At 38.7% G+C, this 18324-nt stretch overlaps 1 protein-coding gene across 1 annotated transcript; it reads left to right on the top strand.

Annotated features, from left to right (window-relative positions):
* Positions 1 to 8420: 8420 nt before the first annotated feature.
* Positions 8421 to 11266, top strand: LOC127421380 (cyclic GMP-AMP synthase). Its single transcript, XM_051664403.1, has 6 exons — positions 8421 to 8610; positions 8896 to 9125; positions 9387 to 9612; positions 9741 to 10007; positions 10118 to 10217; positions 10307 to 11266. The coding sequence occupies exons 1-6, from the start codon at positions 8472 to 8474 to the stop codon at positions 10812 to 10814; spliced, it is 1470 nt and encodes a 489-aa protein (XP_051520363.1). The 5' UTR covers positions 8421 to 8471; the 3' UTR covers positions 10815 to 11266.
* The last annotated feature ends 7058 nt before the right edge of the window (positions 11267 to 18324 follow it).

Genomic DNA, 18324 nt, shown 5'->3' with positions numbered 1-18324 from the left:
ATAAAAGCACTTACAGTAATTCTTTTGTTAAAGCGTGTGCATTATTTGAGCTGTAAAGTTGTTGAATCATTTTTATGATCGTTTTTGGGTCTTGTGGCTATACTTTTAAAACAATTTGTTGGTCTCGTTCACTCTAATTGTAAGTGCCTCACTGTAACCGAGATTTTTTGAGTCTAAATTATTACAATTGTTACAAATGACAATTGAGCTTAACTTTTATTAAACCCATTATATTCCTTTAAAAAAAGACAGAAGTCGTTTATACAATGTGGTACAGGGTTAAGCAATTACACTTTGGTCAGCAAATTACAGCAAAATCACTTTAATTGCAAACGTTTTTTTTTTTTTTTTTTTTTTTTTTTTGGCTTTCTTTTTCCATAAAATGAAAGTGAATTGGTGGCATCTCACTTTGTGTTTCTTGAAAGAAATTTAAGTCATGCATGTTTGGAACAACATTACGTAAGTAAATGATTTTTCATTGATGGCTGAACTATCCAGTTAAGTTTCGCTATATATAGTCACACTTTAAACATGACAGTGGGACAAACCCTTTTACTATACAATGAAAGTCTCACGATCATGTGACAGGGCAAGGCGGATCAAAAATACATCTCTGCTGATTCTCTGTCAGCAGATCATATTTTCTTGACAAGTAAGTGGGTAAGTCTGCAATCATGCACATCACTGAATATTATGCGGTTACTATGGTTAATATGATACTTTATAATACACACACGAAATTAACTGCTTTTGAAGTTCTATTTTACAGTGTGATCATAAACAGTCTTGTATGCTAATTGATCATGTTTTTACTGAAGTGCTGATTTTTCTGTTCGTTGCAAAATACACATATAAAACATTTAAATATCATCAATGTCTATTCTGAAACATGCCCACCAAATGCTTTCAGTAACTGATGATGTGATACTTGTAAAGTGTCTTTTCTGCTGTTCTTGTGATGTCTCTCCTTTATTTGTCTTTCCACCCTGATTTGCAAAACGACATTAACCTCGAGCTACCAAATTTTGTGAACTTCAGTCTCCCATCCCTTATTTTTTTGAACGTCATAAAACAGGCTGTAAAGCATAATGTATTATTTCTCTAGTTTGGCACAATTATCCATAAATCCTAAATACATTTTCAGTTAAACATGACACTTACAGATTTACATCGAGATTAATTTAGTTTTTTATATTCCAGACACATTCAGCGATAAACGGCGATAACTCTTAAACGGCTTAGAAAATATATTCCAGAATAGTATTACTGTAAAACATGAAAAGCTAATAATATTAAAGCTTGTTTTCATGATTTTCACTCGATATTATGAGCATTTGCCTGCAAAAGCCGTTGCAATGTGTTTTACCCCGCAAGAGGTCCTCCTGTCGCAGCGGCAAGTAAGGGACCGTGGAGAAAGTGCAATTTTTTTCTTTCTTTTTTAAAATTTATTTATTTATTTATTTATTATTATTATTATTTGTAATAGGTTCGTGTGTGAACTGCATGTCCAATATAAACCTTCTTTTTGTAATAGCTTTTTTGTTAAAGGACATAGAGACATGAAACCAACGTCATTCAATAGAGGAGGACAGTGCGCAACTTTCACAACCATTCGTTTTACCCCTAGTGGTTGAATAAGGGAACTGCACGCCCAAAATCACCATTCTTTTTGTAATAGCTTTTTTGTTGAAGGAGATAGAGGCACAAAACCAATGTCATTCAGTAGAGGAGGACAGTGCGCAACTTTCACAACCATTCGTTTTACCCCTAGTGGTTGAATAAGGGAACTGCACGCCCAAAATCACCATTCTTTTTGTAATAGCTTTTTTGTTGAAGGAGATAGAGGCACAAAACCAATGTCATTCAGTAGAGGAGGACAGTGCGCAACTTTTACAACAATTCCTTTTACCCCTAGTGGTTGAATACGGAACTGCATGTCCAATATAAACCTTATATAATATAAGCCGTTTAAGAGTTATCGCCGTTTATCGCTGAATATAATGTCTGGAATATCAAAAACAAAACTAACTTAACCTCGCTCTGATTTACTGATACTGATTTACATGATAATTAATGATTTGGTTGTTTTGCATACTGATAATACCACTATTTCTTTCCTTAAATGTGCACAAAAGTTGTACTCCTTAAAGGAGCAATATGAAATATATTTACTGTACTAAAGCATAAAATTATCATAATATGTTATCAGAGATTTAGGAAACATGCTAAGTTGAAATACTAGCTTCTTCGAAAACAATGATACAGCCAGTATATTCTAGTTTGAAGTTTACATTCTGGGCTGGAATTTCTGTTTGTGTTTTGGCCTGTGTGAACTCGCCCGCTGCCTATTTCCCAATAGTATTTCGACACCACGGGTTGCCAGATTAGAAATAAGTTAGCGGGCAAACAACACTGCGTGCTGCAGCCATGGAAGCCAACAATACATTTAGCTAACACTGACAGAGTTATAAAAAAATCCACATGAGCTGGTTTATTATTTGCAAATAATAAAAACATTGCAAACTTATACATTAGCTGATCAACTTACAGTGTAAGGCTTGTCGCTTGCTATTGTCAGTTTACTCGTTCTTATTGCCTGTCCTCAACCTTATGGGACGATATGGGGTGGACATTTTTTATGGGGTGCCCCAATCCATTCACATTCCACGTGGAGAGAGACAATCCACTCATATTAACATTTGACATTTTGACATTTGTGAATACTTGTATACATGTGATTTTTTTTTCATTTTTTTAGTTTTAATAAATTTGCAAAGATTTCAAACAAACTTCTTTCACATTGTCATTATGGGGTATTGTTTGTAGAATTTTGAGGAAAATACTGAATTTAATCCATTTTGGAATAAGGCTGTAACATAACAAAATGTGGAAAAAGTGAAGTGCTGTGAATACTTTCCGGATGCACTGTAATACTGTTTTGCCGCGGAAGGTGGAGTTTTGGCTATTCAGGGCAAGACAGTTATACATTGAGTCGGGGGACAAGGCAGGAAAACTTCTGGCTAGATATATAAAACAGAGAGAGTCTTTTTCTACCATTCAGGCAGTGAAATATTTACCTCAGCCACTGATATTAATAATGCTTTTAAAGAATTCTATCTTGATCTCTGTAGTTCCACATCTTCGTCTACTGATGAGAATATTAGAAACTTTGTGGAACCATTAGAATTTCCTAAACTAACGACTGAGCAAAAAAATTATCTTCATTCTGAGATAACCTTGGAGGATCTTATGCCACAGAATTGGAATCCACTTTTGTTAGAAGTTTATACAGAATCATTAAAGAATGGAAAGCTTCCGCCAACCATGACGCAAGCCTGGATCAGTCTGATTCTTAAAAAGGACAAAGATCCAAGTGAGTGTAAGAGTTACCGTCCAATTTCCCTGATTCAGCTAGACGTTAAAATATTGTCATCTCTTATACATATATGTTGGGCCTCATGTATTCAGATAGAAGACAAAGGCAGGCCTAACACAGTCGTAAAACCTAACTCAGCCCCCACATACCAAGTCGTAAATCTTACTGATAAAAATCGCACCAAAATCAAACAAAGGGAGTCCAAAACAGACTACAAATCCCATGAAGCCTTGCTCACTAAAGGATCGAACTCTCAACTCCTATTGGATGAGGCACACAACAGAACGTCCCTCAAACATGACATCATCAGGAGTAGAAATACCTCTGAAATGCTTCCGGGATTTGCTTCCAGCAACTTTGCTTGCAGTGGGTAGATGCAGCTCATCGCTGCTCTCAGGTGCAACCTCGTGGCACAAGGAAGTATCGTCTGACTTGAAACTGTGGCCATACAATTTCCATCTCGCAGGACGAGTTGAGATTACTCTGTGTTCAACCGAACACTCTAATGGATCCGAAGGAGACCGCCGAGCAATCCGCATCTTCATCCGTTTGCCTGCAGAAGTGAAGAGATTAAAGATTTCTCTTCCGTCTTCAATCAAGTCAACATTTCTGATTTCTCCGCCAGCCCGCCGAGAATCAGCAGCCGTACGCCCGCCGACAGAACGAGGAAACGGCCTCCCGTCATCACCCGAGCCTCGAGGAACTGAGTCTGAGTTAAAGGACGGATGAACACACATTCTGCATCCTCATGCGATTCAAGTAAGAAGTTTATATCTGGGCAGAGATAGAATATTCTAGTGTGTTATTCTTGTGTTTCAAGGTTTTTGCTTGTACAGTTTACGGACCACCATGTCCGCTCATTATTAATACTCAGGGTATTAATTATCATGAATTTGATTTGCTGTATTGTGGTCAAACCAAATTGGACTGTTGTGCATTTTCGCCATCGCGGGTGAGACCGGCAAACTGAGTTTATCCATTAAAGAATCAAAGAACGTGGGACTGTTTACGAGCCGTCCACCACGTCTCTGAGTGATAAACTAACAGCTGCTTTCTCTCCCATGATTGCAAAATCGGCTTTGGGGCCATCACTTAATTCTCTCTCTCTCTCTCTCTCTCTCTCTCGTACTAACCACACACACACACACACACACACACGCGCACGCACGCACGCACACACACGCGCGACCCCTCACAAACATTCTGGCACACATTTTTGGCTCGTAGATAGCTTCATGCTAAAGCTCAGCTTTGTGCCTAAGCTATTGTACAAGCGGATACACGCAGTAACTGGTAGACACCATTGACTGGTTTCTCTCCGCCCACATTCGCGGCCATATTCCCTGGCCGGAAGTCTCGCGTGACATACTCTCCACGAGAGTCACGTCCGCCATTTTGTGCCCTCCTTACACACACACACACACACACACACTCGCTCTCACACACACACACACACTCTCATGTGTTATAGGATTATTTTGATTTCCATATCTAATCATATCACTGTTTAGTTTGTAGTTGTAAGTCGGAAGTTTATTGACTGCATTGTATTAATTATTAATTGATATTACTGCATAAATAAACTTTGTTTATATTACAAAGAGAAGTGTTTTGGTTTGTTTTGCATATGCCTGTGTCATGCTGACGGGATGTCAGTGCTCAGATTCAAGCCTTAATTCATTGTTTTTTCCCGAAAATCGATATTCTTCGGATGTCGATGTTTTCTTAGGAAAAATCTAATATTGAGACTGTTATACTATCTGGTTATTAGTCCCTGATTTCAGGGTGGTGCCCCGTCAATGTTAATCCTTATTAATATTCTGTTGATTTTTGATAATTGATAATTATCTTTGATGATTGTTGAATTTGAATGATCAATAAGCTAGTGTTAATTTTAATTAATGTTTCATCGATGTTAACCATTAACGATTATCTTTGATAATTGTTGATTTAAAGGATTAAAAAAGCTAACATTGATTCTCATCAATGTTCTATTGATTTATCTTTGATAATTATTAATTATTGCTAATAACCAAACCCGCTCCTAAACGTAGCGCACTACATTTACTGGAGCCCCATATGAGGTTTTAATGAGTTAGATTCAATTAATTAATTTAAATATTAATTAATAACTAAAGAAATAATTATTTCTGATAGTAACACTGATCTAAACAACCAGTAAAGCCCTACATATAGATCAGGTGGGGTTTATTTGGGGCTTCTGATAACATTAGGCGTTTCATCAATATCGTGGTCAGTGGCGAATGATCAGACTCCGGTCGCTGCCATCTCATTTGCCGCAGAAAAGGTGTTTGATATGGTAGAATGTGATTATCCTTTTAAGATTTTGGAAATGTACAGGTTCGGGAATACTTTTATTGGTTGGATTAAGTTACTTTATAGACACCCGGTAGCGGCGGTACAAACTAATGGATTAATTTCAGATTACCTTACTGCGGATTGGGGCACCTGACAGGGCTGCCCTCTTTCCCCATTATTGTCTTGCCCTGGAACCGTAAGCAGCCATGATAAGAAAGGAGGATGACTTTCCAGGGGTGGTGGAGGGAGGTGTGGCGCATAAGCTTTTACTTTACACAGATTATATTTTACTATTCATCTCCAACCCTACTAAATCTATGCCTTGCCTCCACAGAATTAATAATTCCTTTTCTAAATTCTCGGGATACAGAATTAATTGGTCTAAATCCGAAGTTTTGACTCTGACAGCGTACTGCCCGGTAATGGCTTTTCAGCCGGGGGCCTTCCAGTGGCCCAAGCAGGGCATTAAGTATTTGGGCATTTTATTCCCAGCAAATTTGTACAGAGTTAATTTTGACCCTTTAATAAAAAGGTTTTCGAGCAATGTGGGCAGGTGGGCTTCATTACATTTATCTATGATTGGGAAGGTTAATGTTCTTAAAATGAATTGTATTCCAAAATTCAACTACCTGCTATAGTCTCTCCCTATAGATGTCCCCCTCTCTTATTTCAAGCAATTTGATAGCATAGCGAAGTCCTTCATTTGGAGTGGTAAACACCCCAGATTACATTTCAGTAAATTGCAAAGGCCGATTGACAAAGGTGGGTTAGCCCTACCCAATATTTTGTTTTATTATTATGCGTTCAGTCTCAGACATTTGGCTCATTGGTCGCTTCCACCTGAGAGAGCCCCTCCCTGGTTTTGTATTGAACAGGAAGTTCTTGCCCCTATTTCGCCATTGCAAAGCCTTTCTATCATACTAATCAGAGAAGTTACACCACGTTATCTCGCATTTGCTCTCGGTATGGACAAAAGTTTCCAGAGTGTTTAATTTGGACATTTATTTAAATGTTACCTCGAGCATATGGCTGAACCCTAAATTATGTATTAATAAGTCCCCTTTCTGCTGGTCAGAGTGGATTGTGAGGGGGGTTACTACACTCGGTGACCTATATGAGAGTAGAGTGTTGAGATCCTTTGAAAATTTGGTTCAATATTTTAGGATTCCCAGATCTCAGTTCTTTAGGTATTTACAGCTGCGCCACCTGCTCTGTACTATTTTTGGGGGTAGTATACACTCCCCTAAATTGGTAGACACTCTGGCAGTGGTGATTACTGCTTTTGGAAAAGGTCATGAGGCATCAGTGTATTACTCCCTGCTAATTCAGAGTCTGGGGGATGGAGCTTTAAATTCTAATAAGAGATTATGGGAGAAAGATTTAAACTTGGTATTGGAGGAGGGAGTGTGGGCTAGGATTCTAAAAACCGTCAAGTCTGCATCTAGAGATGCGAGGGTGTGCCTTATGCAATTCAAGATTTTACATCGATTCTATTGGACCCCCTCTAGATTGTATAGGCTTGGTCTTAAAGACACACCCACCTGCTGACGATGCCAATCAGAATATGGGGATACAACCTATGTTTTTTGGTGGTGTGTTAAGATCCAAGAATTTTGGTTGAAGGTTCAGAGTTTTATGTGTGACGTACTGGGCACTCAAATGTAATTTTGCCCCAGACTCTGTGTTTTAGGCGATGGGGCGGTCATCAATATAGAGGATAAACACATAAAAAATGGGGTCCTAACCAGTGTTATGATCGGCAGACAGATTGTTCTAAGGGGATGGAAGTCGGCTGGAGCACCTTCATTTCAAGAGTGGTGCTCAGAGATGGGGAGGGTGGCAGCATTTGAGCAAGTGTCATGTAGCAGGCTGGGGAACTTAGATTTATTTGATAGGAAATGGCTAGCTATTTGGCATTTTTGGAGGGCTCTCAGGGAGGGACAGTGGAGAGAGAAGTATAGTTTTAAATGTTTGTGATTATTATTAATTAATTTATTTAAATGTTTTTATTTTTTGTGTGCATACTCATGTGTGACCACGGGGTTGTTTGTTGAGGGTCAGGGTGGGGTTGGGGATTGGGAGGGGTAATAGTGGGGGTTAAATATTGATTCTGTGAATATATGTTTTGCTTTTCTTTGTTAATCGTATGAATCAATAAAAACTGTTAATCAGATAAAAACTATTTAAATCAACATGGATGTTATGATCACAAGCAAATATTATTTGCTTAACCTTAGTAACCACCCTGTTATTGGACACTTTTAGTAATGGATTAAATTAATCATGGTTGAGTGTGAATATTGAATTTGTACAATTGCATTGGTAACTGAAAAACATTTGTGCTTGAATGATGATGCATCCACGCCACTAGGTGTCAGTGTAAGTCCAAGACGACATGCATAAACAAAGTACTGAGTGCACCTTTAAATATTTTGAGATTTGTTTTCAAGTTCATTAACTAATATTATTATTATTTACATAATTTTTGTGCCATATGTTCCATAAAACATTTTAGACATACACTATATTTTCACAATGCTAATGACAGTAATGATGCCCCTGTTTCTATTCCTCTTCCATATTTCCTCTGCAAGCTGCTCCAATATTTTTTAGACTGGAATGAGCAGGTCTTTGTGTTCAAGATTTTTGTTTTAAGTTCCTCCTACTTTATTATGCCTCTCTGTGCACTAATAGTCCAATCTTACCTCCTTTTTCTTTAACACAGTAAGGCTGACCTTTGTCATTAACAATATCTGAGGCCCTTTTTCAAAACTTCATGATGAAAAGACACATAACCAGACAGAAATCAAGTACTGCGGAGGACGAAGCTCCCGACTCCTGCACTCCGCATATGATTGGCAACATCAGTCCACCAACATCTTCCATTGAGAGAACAAAAAGGCAATCTCCCAAAGGTAAGTTTGTGATGACTCTTACAAAATTGAGAGTTCATGGCAAATTTGCCACAAACTGATAATTTTCACGTGCAGATTGTCCATTATTGCCAAAGGCTTGCATGTGAAAATAATCAGTGGCAAGTTTTTGTAAGGGGACTCAACAAGTATTAATTCTTGGCGTATGTCGGACAAATTGTTGTTCCAAAACGATTAATAGGCCTACCCCAATATGCCACTGTGTATCCCAGAATAACATTTAAAACAACATTTACAACATTTAAGTTTGTCGTCCCACTTTGAAAGCTTCTCCAGGAACTACAGGAGATGATTTTTTCATTTCCTCTGAGCTGGACCGCTTAATCAGGCAGAGAGGCCGAGACTTACGTCTGCGTAAGAATGACAAACAGAATGCTGTGAAGCTAGTTAATAATTTAATCAATGGACTAGTGGACTTCTTGAAGAACAATGAGGATCAGCCCTTCTTCAGGGAGGTCTCTGTTCTCACCAGTGGAAGCTACTATGAGTTGGTGAAGGTAAAAGGAAAATAATATGTTAATAGTAGGTAGTATTTTTTCTAAGAGCTATGAAATTAATATCAGATGCTCTTTGTATCCGATATTGCCATTAGGTTATGTGAGTAGGTCTCCTATTCCATATCTTGGGTTGGGCATTTAGAATAACAAAGTAATGACAAAAATTCAAGAATGTTTCAAATGAGCAATGGAATTACAAACTGGTTTGCCAAAAACAAGTTGTTCAAAAATTCTGAAAGCACATATTTTAATCACCAACAGATCAACAAACCCAACGAGTTTGACATTATGCTGAAATTGAAAGTACCAAGGCTTATATGGTCAGAACTGGAAGATTATAAGGGACTGTTTTATAAGGTGATGCTTCCTAGAGCCACACGCTCCGATATCCAGTTCTTTCTTTTGGAAGATGAGCGAACCATCTCAGCCACCAAAATCAAAGGAGAATTGTACCGCTTGGTCCGTAAATTCATTAGGAACTATAAAGGTATGTTTTACTAATCAGCATTTCGACATGTTCATTTATAGGAACATTCAGTGGTATGTAACATAATGTTGAAATGGCTTTTTATACACATTTAAAATTGTTTGTGGTTTTATTGCTTGTCCATTTAGGTGAGGGTTGCTGGTTGATTCAAAGACAACAGGTAACTTCACCTGCAGTGACCCTTGAATTAAAGACCGGAGATGAAGAAGAGGATGTATTGTCTGTAGACCTTGTGCCTGCTCTTGAGGTGCCACAAGGGTGGCCACAAGCTGCACGGGCAGGTCCAGATGTAGACCAATGGCTTGGAAAGCGATGTCGCCGCAACTTTATCAGTAAGGCTATTTATTTTGTCCCAAAGAGACCGCATGGAAGAAACCTCAAAGAAGAAGCCAAAGGTATGTTGGATTTGAAGAGCTCTGACTCCACCGTACCATACACATTTGACTCATCACAAACATTCACTTTCACATAAATGATCAATATATTTGAGGTATCTTGTTTTCAGAGAGCTGGCGGATATCCTTCTCTCACATTGAAAAAGAGATGATCCACTATCATGGCAATAAGAGGACATGCTGTGAGGGAGCCTCCAATAAGTGTTGCCGGTATGAATGAACACTTGAGTTTGTAGCAGGTAAATGTGAAAGATCATGTTAAAGATTAATGTCATGAATCTCCTTTTCTTCTTTATTAGGAAACTTAGTTTGCGGCTTCTCAAATTGTTGATTGAGGGACTAAAGCAACGTTATCCCAAAGAACTTGAGCCTCTGTGTTCCTACCATGGGAAAACAGCCTTCTTCCACAACCTCTCTGTCAGAGTGCAGGACTCCCTTTGGTCTCCAGGCCAGCTGTCTGTCTGCTTCATGAAGCTATTTGGACACTTTGAGCGATGTGCACAAAATGGCTCACTACTCCACTTCTTTGTCCGTGATCATAATCTTTTCGCTCCACCTGCCTTTCCCAAACGAACTCTTGTATTTCTGACCAATGCTCTGAAGGAGCAAAGAGAATTAGCGTTCCCTGTTTTTAAGGTGCCAAGCCCAACATCTGCTCTTGTTCCTGACATTGACCCTCTGATCCCCCCAAGTCCAATCGATGGCACAGAAGAAATCGTAGCCTCTAAAAGCTCTATTAGATATGTCTATGCATGCTTAGTATGTGTTATTGTGTCTGTGGGAATCGGATGTGTATTTCAACAATGAATGAATTTCATAGATCCAAATATGGAAAGGTAATTTTGTAATCATTGCATTTGATTTCACAAAATTATTTTATTATGCATTCAAAAGACAACTAAATTTTGCCATAGGAAAATAGTACATGAATTGTGAAGTATTTAACTTTTTGTCCAGGGATATCTTGATATTGATTAATGTTTCTAAATAATCTAAATGACAATATTTTTCAGAAATATTTTGTCAAAAACAGTGTTTGTACACTCATTTAGATGAATCGTTGTGGACTGTGGGAACAAACACATAAACAATATCTTATCTTTTATGATGATTTATTTAATCATATTTAATGGGTATGTCAATAATTATTTTCTAAAATATGTTATTTCTATATTCTAGAAAAAAAAGAAGTATTTACACTGTGTAAAGTATATACTGTGCTTCCTTTACAAATGAAAAATAATCTATACCTACAAACTGAGTACAACTTTGTATATTTGTAAAACAAGCAGGTAATAATTTAGATTTTTTTTTATTATAAAAGCTAAAAGAAGTGAAATACACATCAACTTTCATGTAGTGTCTGATTTAACCCTAAAAAGGGCAAGACTGTAAAGGTACCTCTGAAAATTATTAATTGCTATTTTCCAACACATTAGGGTCCATGTAATACATTTTCATAGATTTTGCTAAAATAACGCTTTTCAATTTTACAGCTTGTAGAAATAACAAAAGTAATATTGAAAAGATAGGAACACCTGCCTTGAGATCAACTGCCTTCTCAAAAAATGCATCCTTGTTACTTTTAGATAAAGATTGTGAGGTGATGCCAGAGTTGATATACAAGGTCACATGTCCTCAGTTTTTGCAGGGACCCCCATTTCTTTTTTATGATTAACATTTTTATTAAAACACAGAAAAACAAAACATAAATACACAAAATCAACTTTTACCATCCACTACCATCCCTCCTCCTCCCCATCCCCACCTCAAACCTAAACAAACACCCCTGTGGTCTTACATGAAAACAAAATCCAAACAACTAATAAAGAGAGGAAAAAAAAACATATATATAAAAATCACACACACTGACAATTACCCCTCTCTCTCCACTCGAGAACCCTCCAAGAATGCTAAATATCCACCCCATTTTCCTACAAACAAATCCAGATTCCCTAATCTTCTATAAGACCCCTCCTCTAAGGCTGCCACTCTCCCCATCTCCGAGCATCACTCCTAAAACAGGGGTGCTCCAACCCAACTTCCAACCCCTCAAAATCACCTGTCTGGTGACCATAACACAGGTTAGGACCCAATCCTCCACATGTTTATTCTCCACATTGATTACTGCCCTATCTCACAAAATACAGAGTCTGGGGCAAAAAGAAACTCGAGTGCCCAAGAAGTCACATACAAAATTCTGAACCCTCAACCAAAACCCTTGGATTTTAATGCACCCCCAAAAAACTTGGGTTGTGTCTCCATCCTCAAATTGGCATCGCCAGCAGGTAGGTGTGTTTTTAAGACCAAGCCTATACAGTCTAGAGGGGGTCCAATAGAATCTATGTAAAATCTTGAACTGCATAAGGCAAACCCTTGCATCTCTAGATACAGACTTGACATTTTTTTAGAATCCTAGCCCACACTTCTTCCTCCAATACCAAGTTTAAATCTTTCTCCCATAATCTCTTGTCAGAAGTTAGAGCTCTGTCCCCCAGACTCTGAATTAACAGGGAGTGATACACTGATGCCTCGTGACCTTTTCCAAAAGCAGTAATCACCTCTCCCGGAGTATCTGCCACTTTAGGGGGGTGTATGCTACTCCCAAAAACAATACAGAGCAGGTGGTGCAGCTGTAAATACTTATAGAACTGAGATGTGGGAATCCCAAAATATTGGACCAAATTTTCAAACGTTCCCAACACTCCACTCTCATATAGGTCACCGAGTGTAGCAACCCCCCTGACATTCCACTCTGACCAGCAGAAAGGGGACTTATCAATAGATAATTTTGGGTTCCAATGCCATATGCTGAGGCAACATTTAGATAAATGTCTGAATTAAACTCTCTGGACACTTTTGTCCATACCGAGTGCAAATGCGAAATAACGGGGTGTAACTTAACTTCTTCAATTAATTTGATTGAAAGGCCTTGCAATGGTGAAATAGGGGCAAGAACTTCCTGTTCAATACAAAACCAGGGAGGGGCTCTCTCAGGTGGAAGCGACCAATGAGCCAAATGTCTGAGACTGAACGCATAATAATAAAACAAAATATTGGGTAGGGCTAACCCACCTTTGTCAATCGGCCTTTACAATTTACTGAAATGTAATCTGGGGTGTTTACCACTCCAAATTAAGGATTTTGCTATGTTATCAAATTGCTTAAAGTAAGACAGGGGGACATCTGTAGGGAGAGATTGTAACAGGTAGTTACATTTTGGAATACAATTCATTTTAATAACATTAACCTTCTCAATCATAGATAAATATAATGAAGCCCACCTGCCCACATCACTCGAGAATCTTTTTATTAAGGGATCCAAATTAACTCTAACTAAATCAGACAAATTTGCCAGGAATAAAACGCCCAAATATTTAATGCCCTGTTTGGGCCACGCTGGAAAGCCGTAAATGGGCAGTATGCTGTCAGAGCCAGAGCTTCAGATTTAGACCAATTAACTCTGTATCCTGAGAACTTAGAAAAGGAATTAATAATTCTGTGGAGGCAAGGCATAGATCTAGTGAGGTTGGAGACGAGTAATAAAATATCATCTGCGTAGAGCAAAAGCTTATGCGCCACACCTCCCGCAACCACCCCTGGAAATTCATCCTCCTTTCTTATCATGGCTGCTAATGGTTCCAGGGCAAGACAGAACAATAATGGGGAAAGAGGGCAACCCTGTCGGGTGCCCCTATCCGAGTAAAATAATCTGAAATTAATCCATTTGTTTGTACCGCCGCTACCAGGTGTCTCTAAAGTAACTTAATCCATCCAATAAAAGTATTCCTGAACCTGTACATTTCCAAAATCTTAAAAAGATAATCCTATTCTACCAAATCAAATGCCTTTTTGGCGTCAAGTGAGATGGCAGCGACCAGAGTCTGATGATTTGCCACTGACCACATTATGTTGATGAAACACCTAATGTTATCAGAAGAACTGCGGCCCAAATAAACCCCACCTGATCTATATATATAAGAGATGTCATAACTTTACATAATTAGTTAAAATTTTAGCCAGAATTTTTACATCTAGCTAGATTAGAGAAATTGGATGGTAACTCTTACACTCGCTTGGGTCTTTGTCTTTTTTAAGAATCAGACTGATCCGGGTTCGTGTCATTGTTGGTGGAAGCTTTCCATTCTTTAATGATTCCGAAGAAACTTCTAACAAATGTGGAGCCAGTTCTGTAGCATAAGACCTAAAAAATTCAGCAGCAAAGCCATCTGGCCCCGGAGCTTGCCTGTAGGCCTGCAGGTAAGGCCTTAATTACCTTGTCAAGTTCCTCCAAGGTTATCTCAGTATCAAGAGAGTTTTTTTGCTCAGTCATCAATTTAGGGAGTTCTAATGGTTCCACAAAATTTCTAATATCATCATCAGTAGACCAAGACGTGGAAGTATAGAGATCAAGATAGAATTCTTTAGGGGGTCACATGACGCCATGCAGGGAGCAGACGTGTGAGCAATGAGCTATGCGCACTTTGCTATATGTTTAATTATTGTTACGTGATAACCTGGTGAAATTCGATACAGTCAGTTACACATTTGCTCTTTGAGGTAAAATATGGCAAAGAAGTCAAAATCCTCGGGCTCTGGAGACATTAAAAGACACTTATGTGCTCCGGATGAAAGCCCCGTCAGGCCTACAGACCAGGGACTCAATTTGGTTGGTGCAACGAGAGAGGAGATCCAGCGTAAACTGTCCAACATGTCGGTGATGCTGACGAGAATTCTTGCTGACTTGGAGGATCTTGCTGTTATACATCGATCGATTACGGCGATGGAAACACAATTCTCTGAGTTAGTCACAAGAGTGATGCATGTTGAGAGATGAATCGATTGTCTTGAGTCATCAGAAAGGGAATTACCCACTAATCCACTCGTGACCAAAGTTGATTTGGAATGTGTTCTTGGGAAAATTGAAGATCTTGAGAATAGAAATCGCAGAAATAACATTTGAATTGTTGGACTTCCTGAGCATGAGGAGGGCAGAGATATGGTGAAATTCTTGGATGAACTCTTCCCAAGTGTGCTCGACATAACGGGCCGCGGGCTGGAAATCAAGCGAGCTTAGAGAGTTCCGGCGGGTAGATCTACTGAGGGAAACAGGCCCCGATCAATTTTACATTTCTGAGATCATCTTGTGTTGCACCAGTCGAGGAACAGGGGAAGGCTTTCTTGGAAGAATCACAGTATTTTCTTGTTCCTGGACTTTGCAAATTCGACAAGTGAGAGATGCGAGCGATTCAAGGAGTGTAAGAAACTCTTGCATTAAAAGAAATATAGTTTTTGCACTGATGTTTCTGGCCAGATTGAGAATAGAGACGGAGGATGGCCGCAAAGTATTCACGTGTCCGAAACAAGCACTGTCTTTTATACAATCCAAGAGTGAGTAAACCATTGGGGTTTTTCTCATGTAAGTGGATCGACTCGCTGTTCATTGACTCTACTGTTGGAGGAAGTTGGGCATTGTTTTTGTTTCTTTTTGCATTGACTCAGCCTGGCGGCTGTAGTCTGTTTGGTGGAATAACACTTTTCCTTAAAGAATCTTTTTCATTGACGGAAGATCGCTTCTGCACTGAAGTTCCCGGCCAGATTGAGATTAGACACTATGGATGAATGCAAAATGTTTACATGTCCACACAAAGGATGTCTTTTTTACAGTTGGTGGTCTGAGTAAGTCATGGTGTATTCTTTTCATGTGCCCTCTGAGTGAACTTGACTCTTGATCACCCAAGGAACTGGGATTCCTGTTTTGCTGCTGTTTATGATGGTTCCGACTAGCGGCTGAAGTTTGCTTTGTGGAGTAACACTGCTTTGGGACAGTTTTGTGGATGAACCTGCATGTTCTTTGTTCTTATGCCTCCTGTTGGCTGGGGTTTGATTTGCGGAGTTTTTCTGTGGGACATTGGAATGATTACATCATCTGCTGCACTCATAAGCAACCGGTTCACCGTTCATCTGTTTGACTGTTCAAAGACACTGAACATTTTATAGTGGCTGGAATTATGTTCTGTGGAAGAACACATCTTTGAGTCAGTTCTGTGAATGAATCTATACGTGTGTTTATGATGCCTATTGGCAGAGGTTTGTTTTACAAAGTATTTTCTGTTATGTAATTTTGCCTTACAAATATGTGAGGCAAAATTGAGCAATCCGATGGCAAAGTTGTTGCGGGGGCTCTTGCAGGTGTGCATGGACCTTTTGAGTTTGGAGGGATTGATGGCGGTTGGCGCTCTCGTGTGCGGGGTTAATGAGCAAGTTTTCTTTTTTTTTCTTTTTTTTGGTTTGGGGGGGGAGTTCGGGGTTTGAATGTTGCACTAATGGGGATTGTGGTCTGTATAATCTTATTTTTGACACACATTTTTTTTCTTTCTATTATATCAAGATGTCAATTGTTAATATGAATGGATTATCCCTCTCCACGTGGAATGTGAATAGGTTGAGACACCCCATAAAAAGAAGAAAGGTTGTTAATTTTCTTAAGCGTAAGAAATATGATATAGTGTTTCTTCAAGAAACACATCTTTCCCCACAGGAAGCTGAAAAATTTGGGAAGATATGGGGTGGACATATTTTTTTAGTACTGGCTCAAGTAAGAGCAGGGGAGTTATTATATTGATAAATGAACATCTACAATTCAAATATCTCAAACAGATTAAGGATAAATTAGGAAGAGTCATTATTGTTTTAGTTGAAATTCAAGGACAAAGGCTGATTTTGGCTAATATTTATGCACCAAATGCTGATGACCAGGGCTTTTTTATAGATCTTGAAGGGATGTTGCAAACTGCTGGCACCCCTTATGATATAATATTGGGAGGAGACTTTAATCTTTTGATGGACTGAGTTCTTGATCATAGTGAAGCAAAGGTGTGTAAGCCCCCTAGAGCAACAGTAACACTTCACAGTATGTGTAAAAATCTTGGTCTTGCAGATATTTGGCAACTTTTGATCCCATCTGGTAGGGATTATACATTTTTTTCATCAGTTCATAAAATCTATTCCAGAATAGATTTTTTTTATATATATATATCTAAGTCTCTCATTTCATCTGTAGTCGATTGCTCAATTGGAAACATCTTATTCTCAGATCACGCCATGGTGAGTTTGGAGATGTTGCCACATACGGTGAAAAAAAATCATATAGTTGGCGCTTTAATGTATTCCTTTTGCAAAATCCTGATTTCCAACAAATGTTAAAGGCTGAAATCAATGTTTATATGGAGACCAATTGGTCCTCAGTATCCTCTGTGGGTGTGGCTTGGGAGGCACTTAAGGTGGTTCTTAGGGTTCGGATCCTACAGTATGCCTCATTCCTCAAAAAATCCAAAGCACAAGAACTTGTGGAATTGGAAGGGAATATTAAAAGGGCAGAGGCAGAGCTGAAATGTCGTATGTCGTCTGATGGCCTCAGAGAATTGACCTGATTGAAATATAGATATAATGCTATTTTGTCAAAGAAAGTGGAGTTTTGGTTGTTCAGGGCAAGACAGTCATACTTTGAGTCAGGGGACAAAACAGGGAAGCTTTTAGCTAGATATATAAAACAGAGAGAGTCTTTTTCTACCATTCCCTCAATAAAATCTTCTGCCGGTGAAATATTTACCTCGACCAGTGATATTAATAATGCTTTTAGGGAGTTCTATTTTGATCTCTATAGTTCCACGTCTTCATCTACTGATGAAGATATTGGAAAATGTGTGGATCCATTAGAACTCCCTAAACTGACGATCGAGCAAAAAAACTCTCTTGATTCTGAGATAACCTTGGAGGAGCTTGACGAGGTAATTAAGTCCCTGCCTACAGGCAAAGCTCCAGGGCCAGATGGATTTGCTGCTGAACTTTTTAGATCTTGTGCACCAGAATTGGCTCCACTTTTGTTAGAAGTTTATACAGAAGCATTAAAGAATGGAAATATTCCCTCAACCATGACAAAAGCCCGGATCAGTCTGATTCTTAAAAAGGACAAAGATCCAAGTGAGTGTAAAAGTTACCGCCCAATTTCCCTGATCCAGTTAGATGTGTCAAAATCCCTTCAAGTGTCAAAAATTCTGGCTAACCGATTAAGTTATGACACCTCTTATACATATAGATCAGGTGGGGTTTATTCGGGGCCGTAGTTCTTCTGATAATATTAGGCGTTTCATCAATATCATGTGGTCAGTAGTGAATGATCAGTCTCCGGTTGCTGCCATCTCACTCGACGCTGAAAAGGCATTTGATATGGTTGAATGGGATAAAAGTGATTTCATTTGATTTGATTAATTATCTTTTTAAGATTTTGGAAATGTATGGGTTCGGGAGTACATTT

Source organism: Myxocyprinus asiaticus, chromosome 30, assembly GCF_019703515.2.
Source record: "Myxocyprinus asiaticus isolate MX2 ecotype Aquarium Trade chromosome 30, UBuf_Myxa_2, whole genome shotgun sequence".
NCBI lineage: Eukaryota > Metazoa > Chordata > Actinopteri > Cypriniformes > Catostomidae > Myxocyprinus > Myxocyprinus asiaticus.
The sequence above is the reverse complement of the archived record's forward strand: the minus strand, read 5'-3'. Positions and strand labels throughout refer to the sequence as shown.

Coding starts and splice junctions, on each gene's coding strand:
- LOC127421380 (XM_051664403.1), top strand. CDS start 8,472: ATGATGAAAAGACACATAACCAGACAGAAATCAAGTACTGCGGAGGAC. Junction 10,008..10,117: donor CCTCAAAGAAGAAGCCAAAG/GTATGTTGGATT, acceptor TCTTGTTTTCAG/AGAGCTGGCGGATATCCTTC. Junction 10,218..10,306: donor GCCTCCAATAAGTGTTGCCG/GTATGAATGAAC, acceptor CTTCTTTATTAG/GAAACTTAGTTTGCGGCTTC.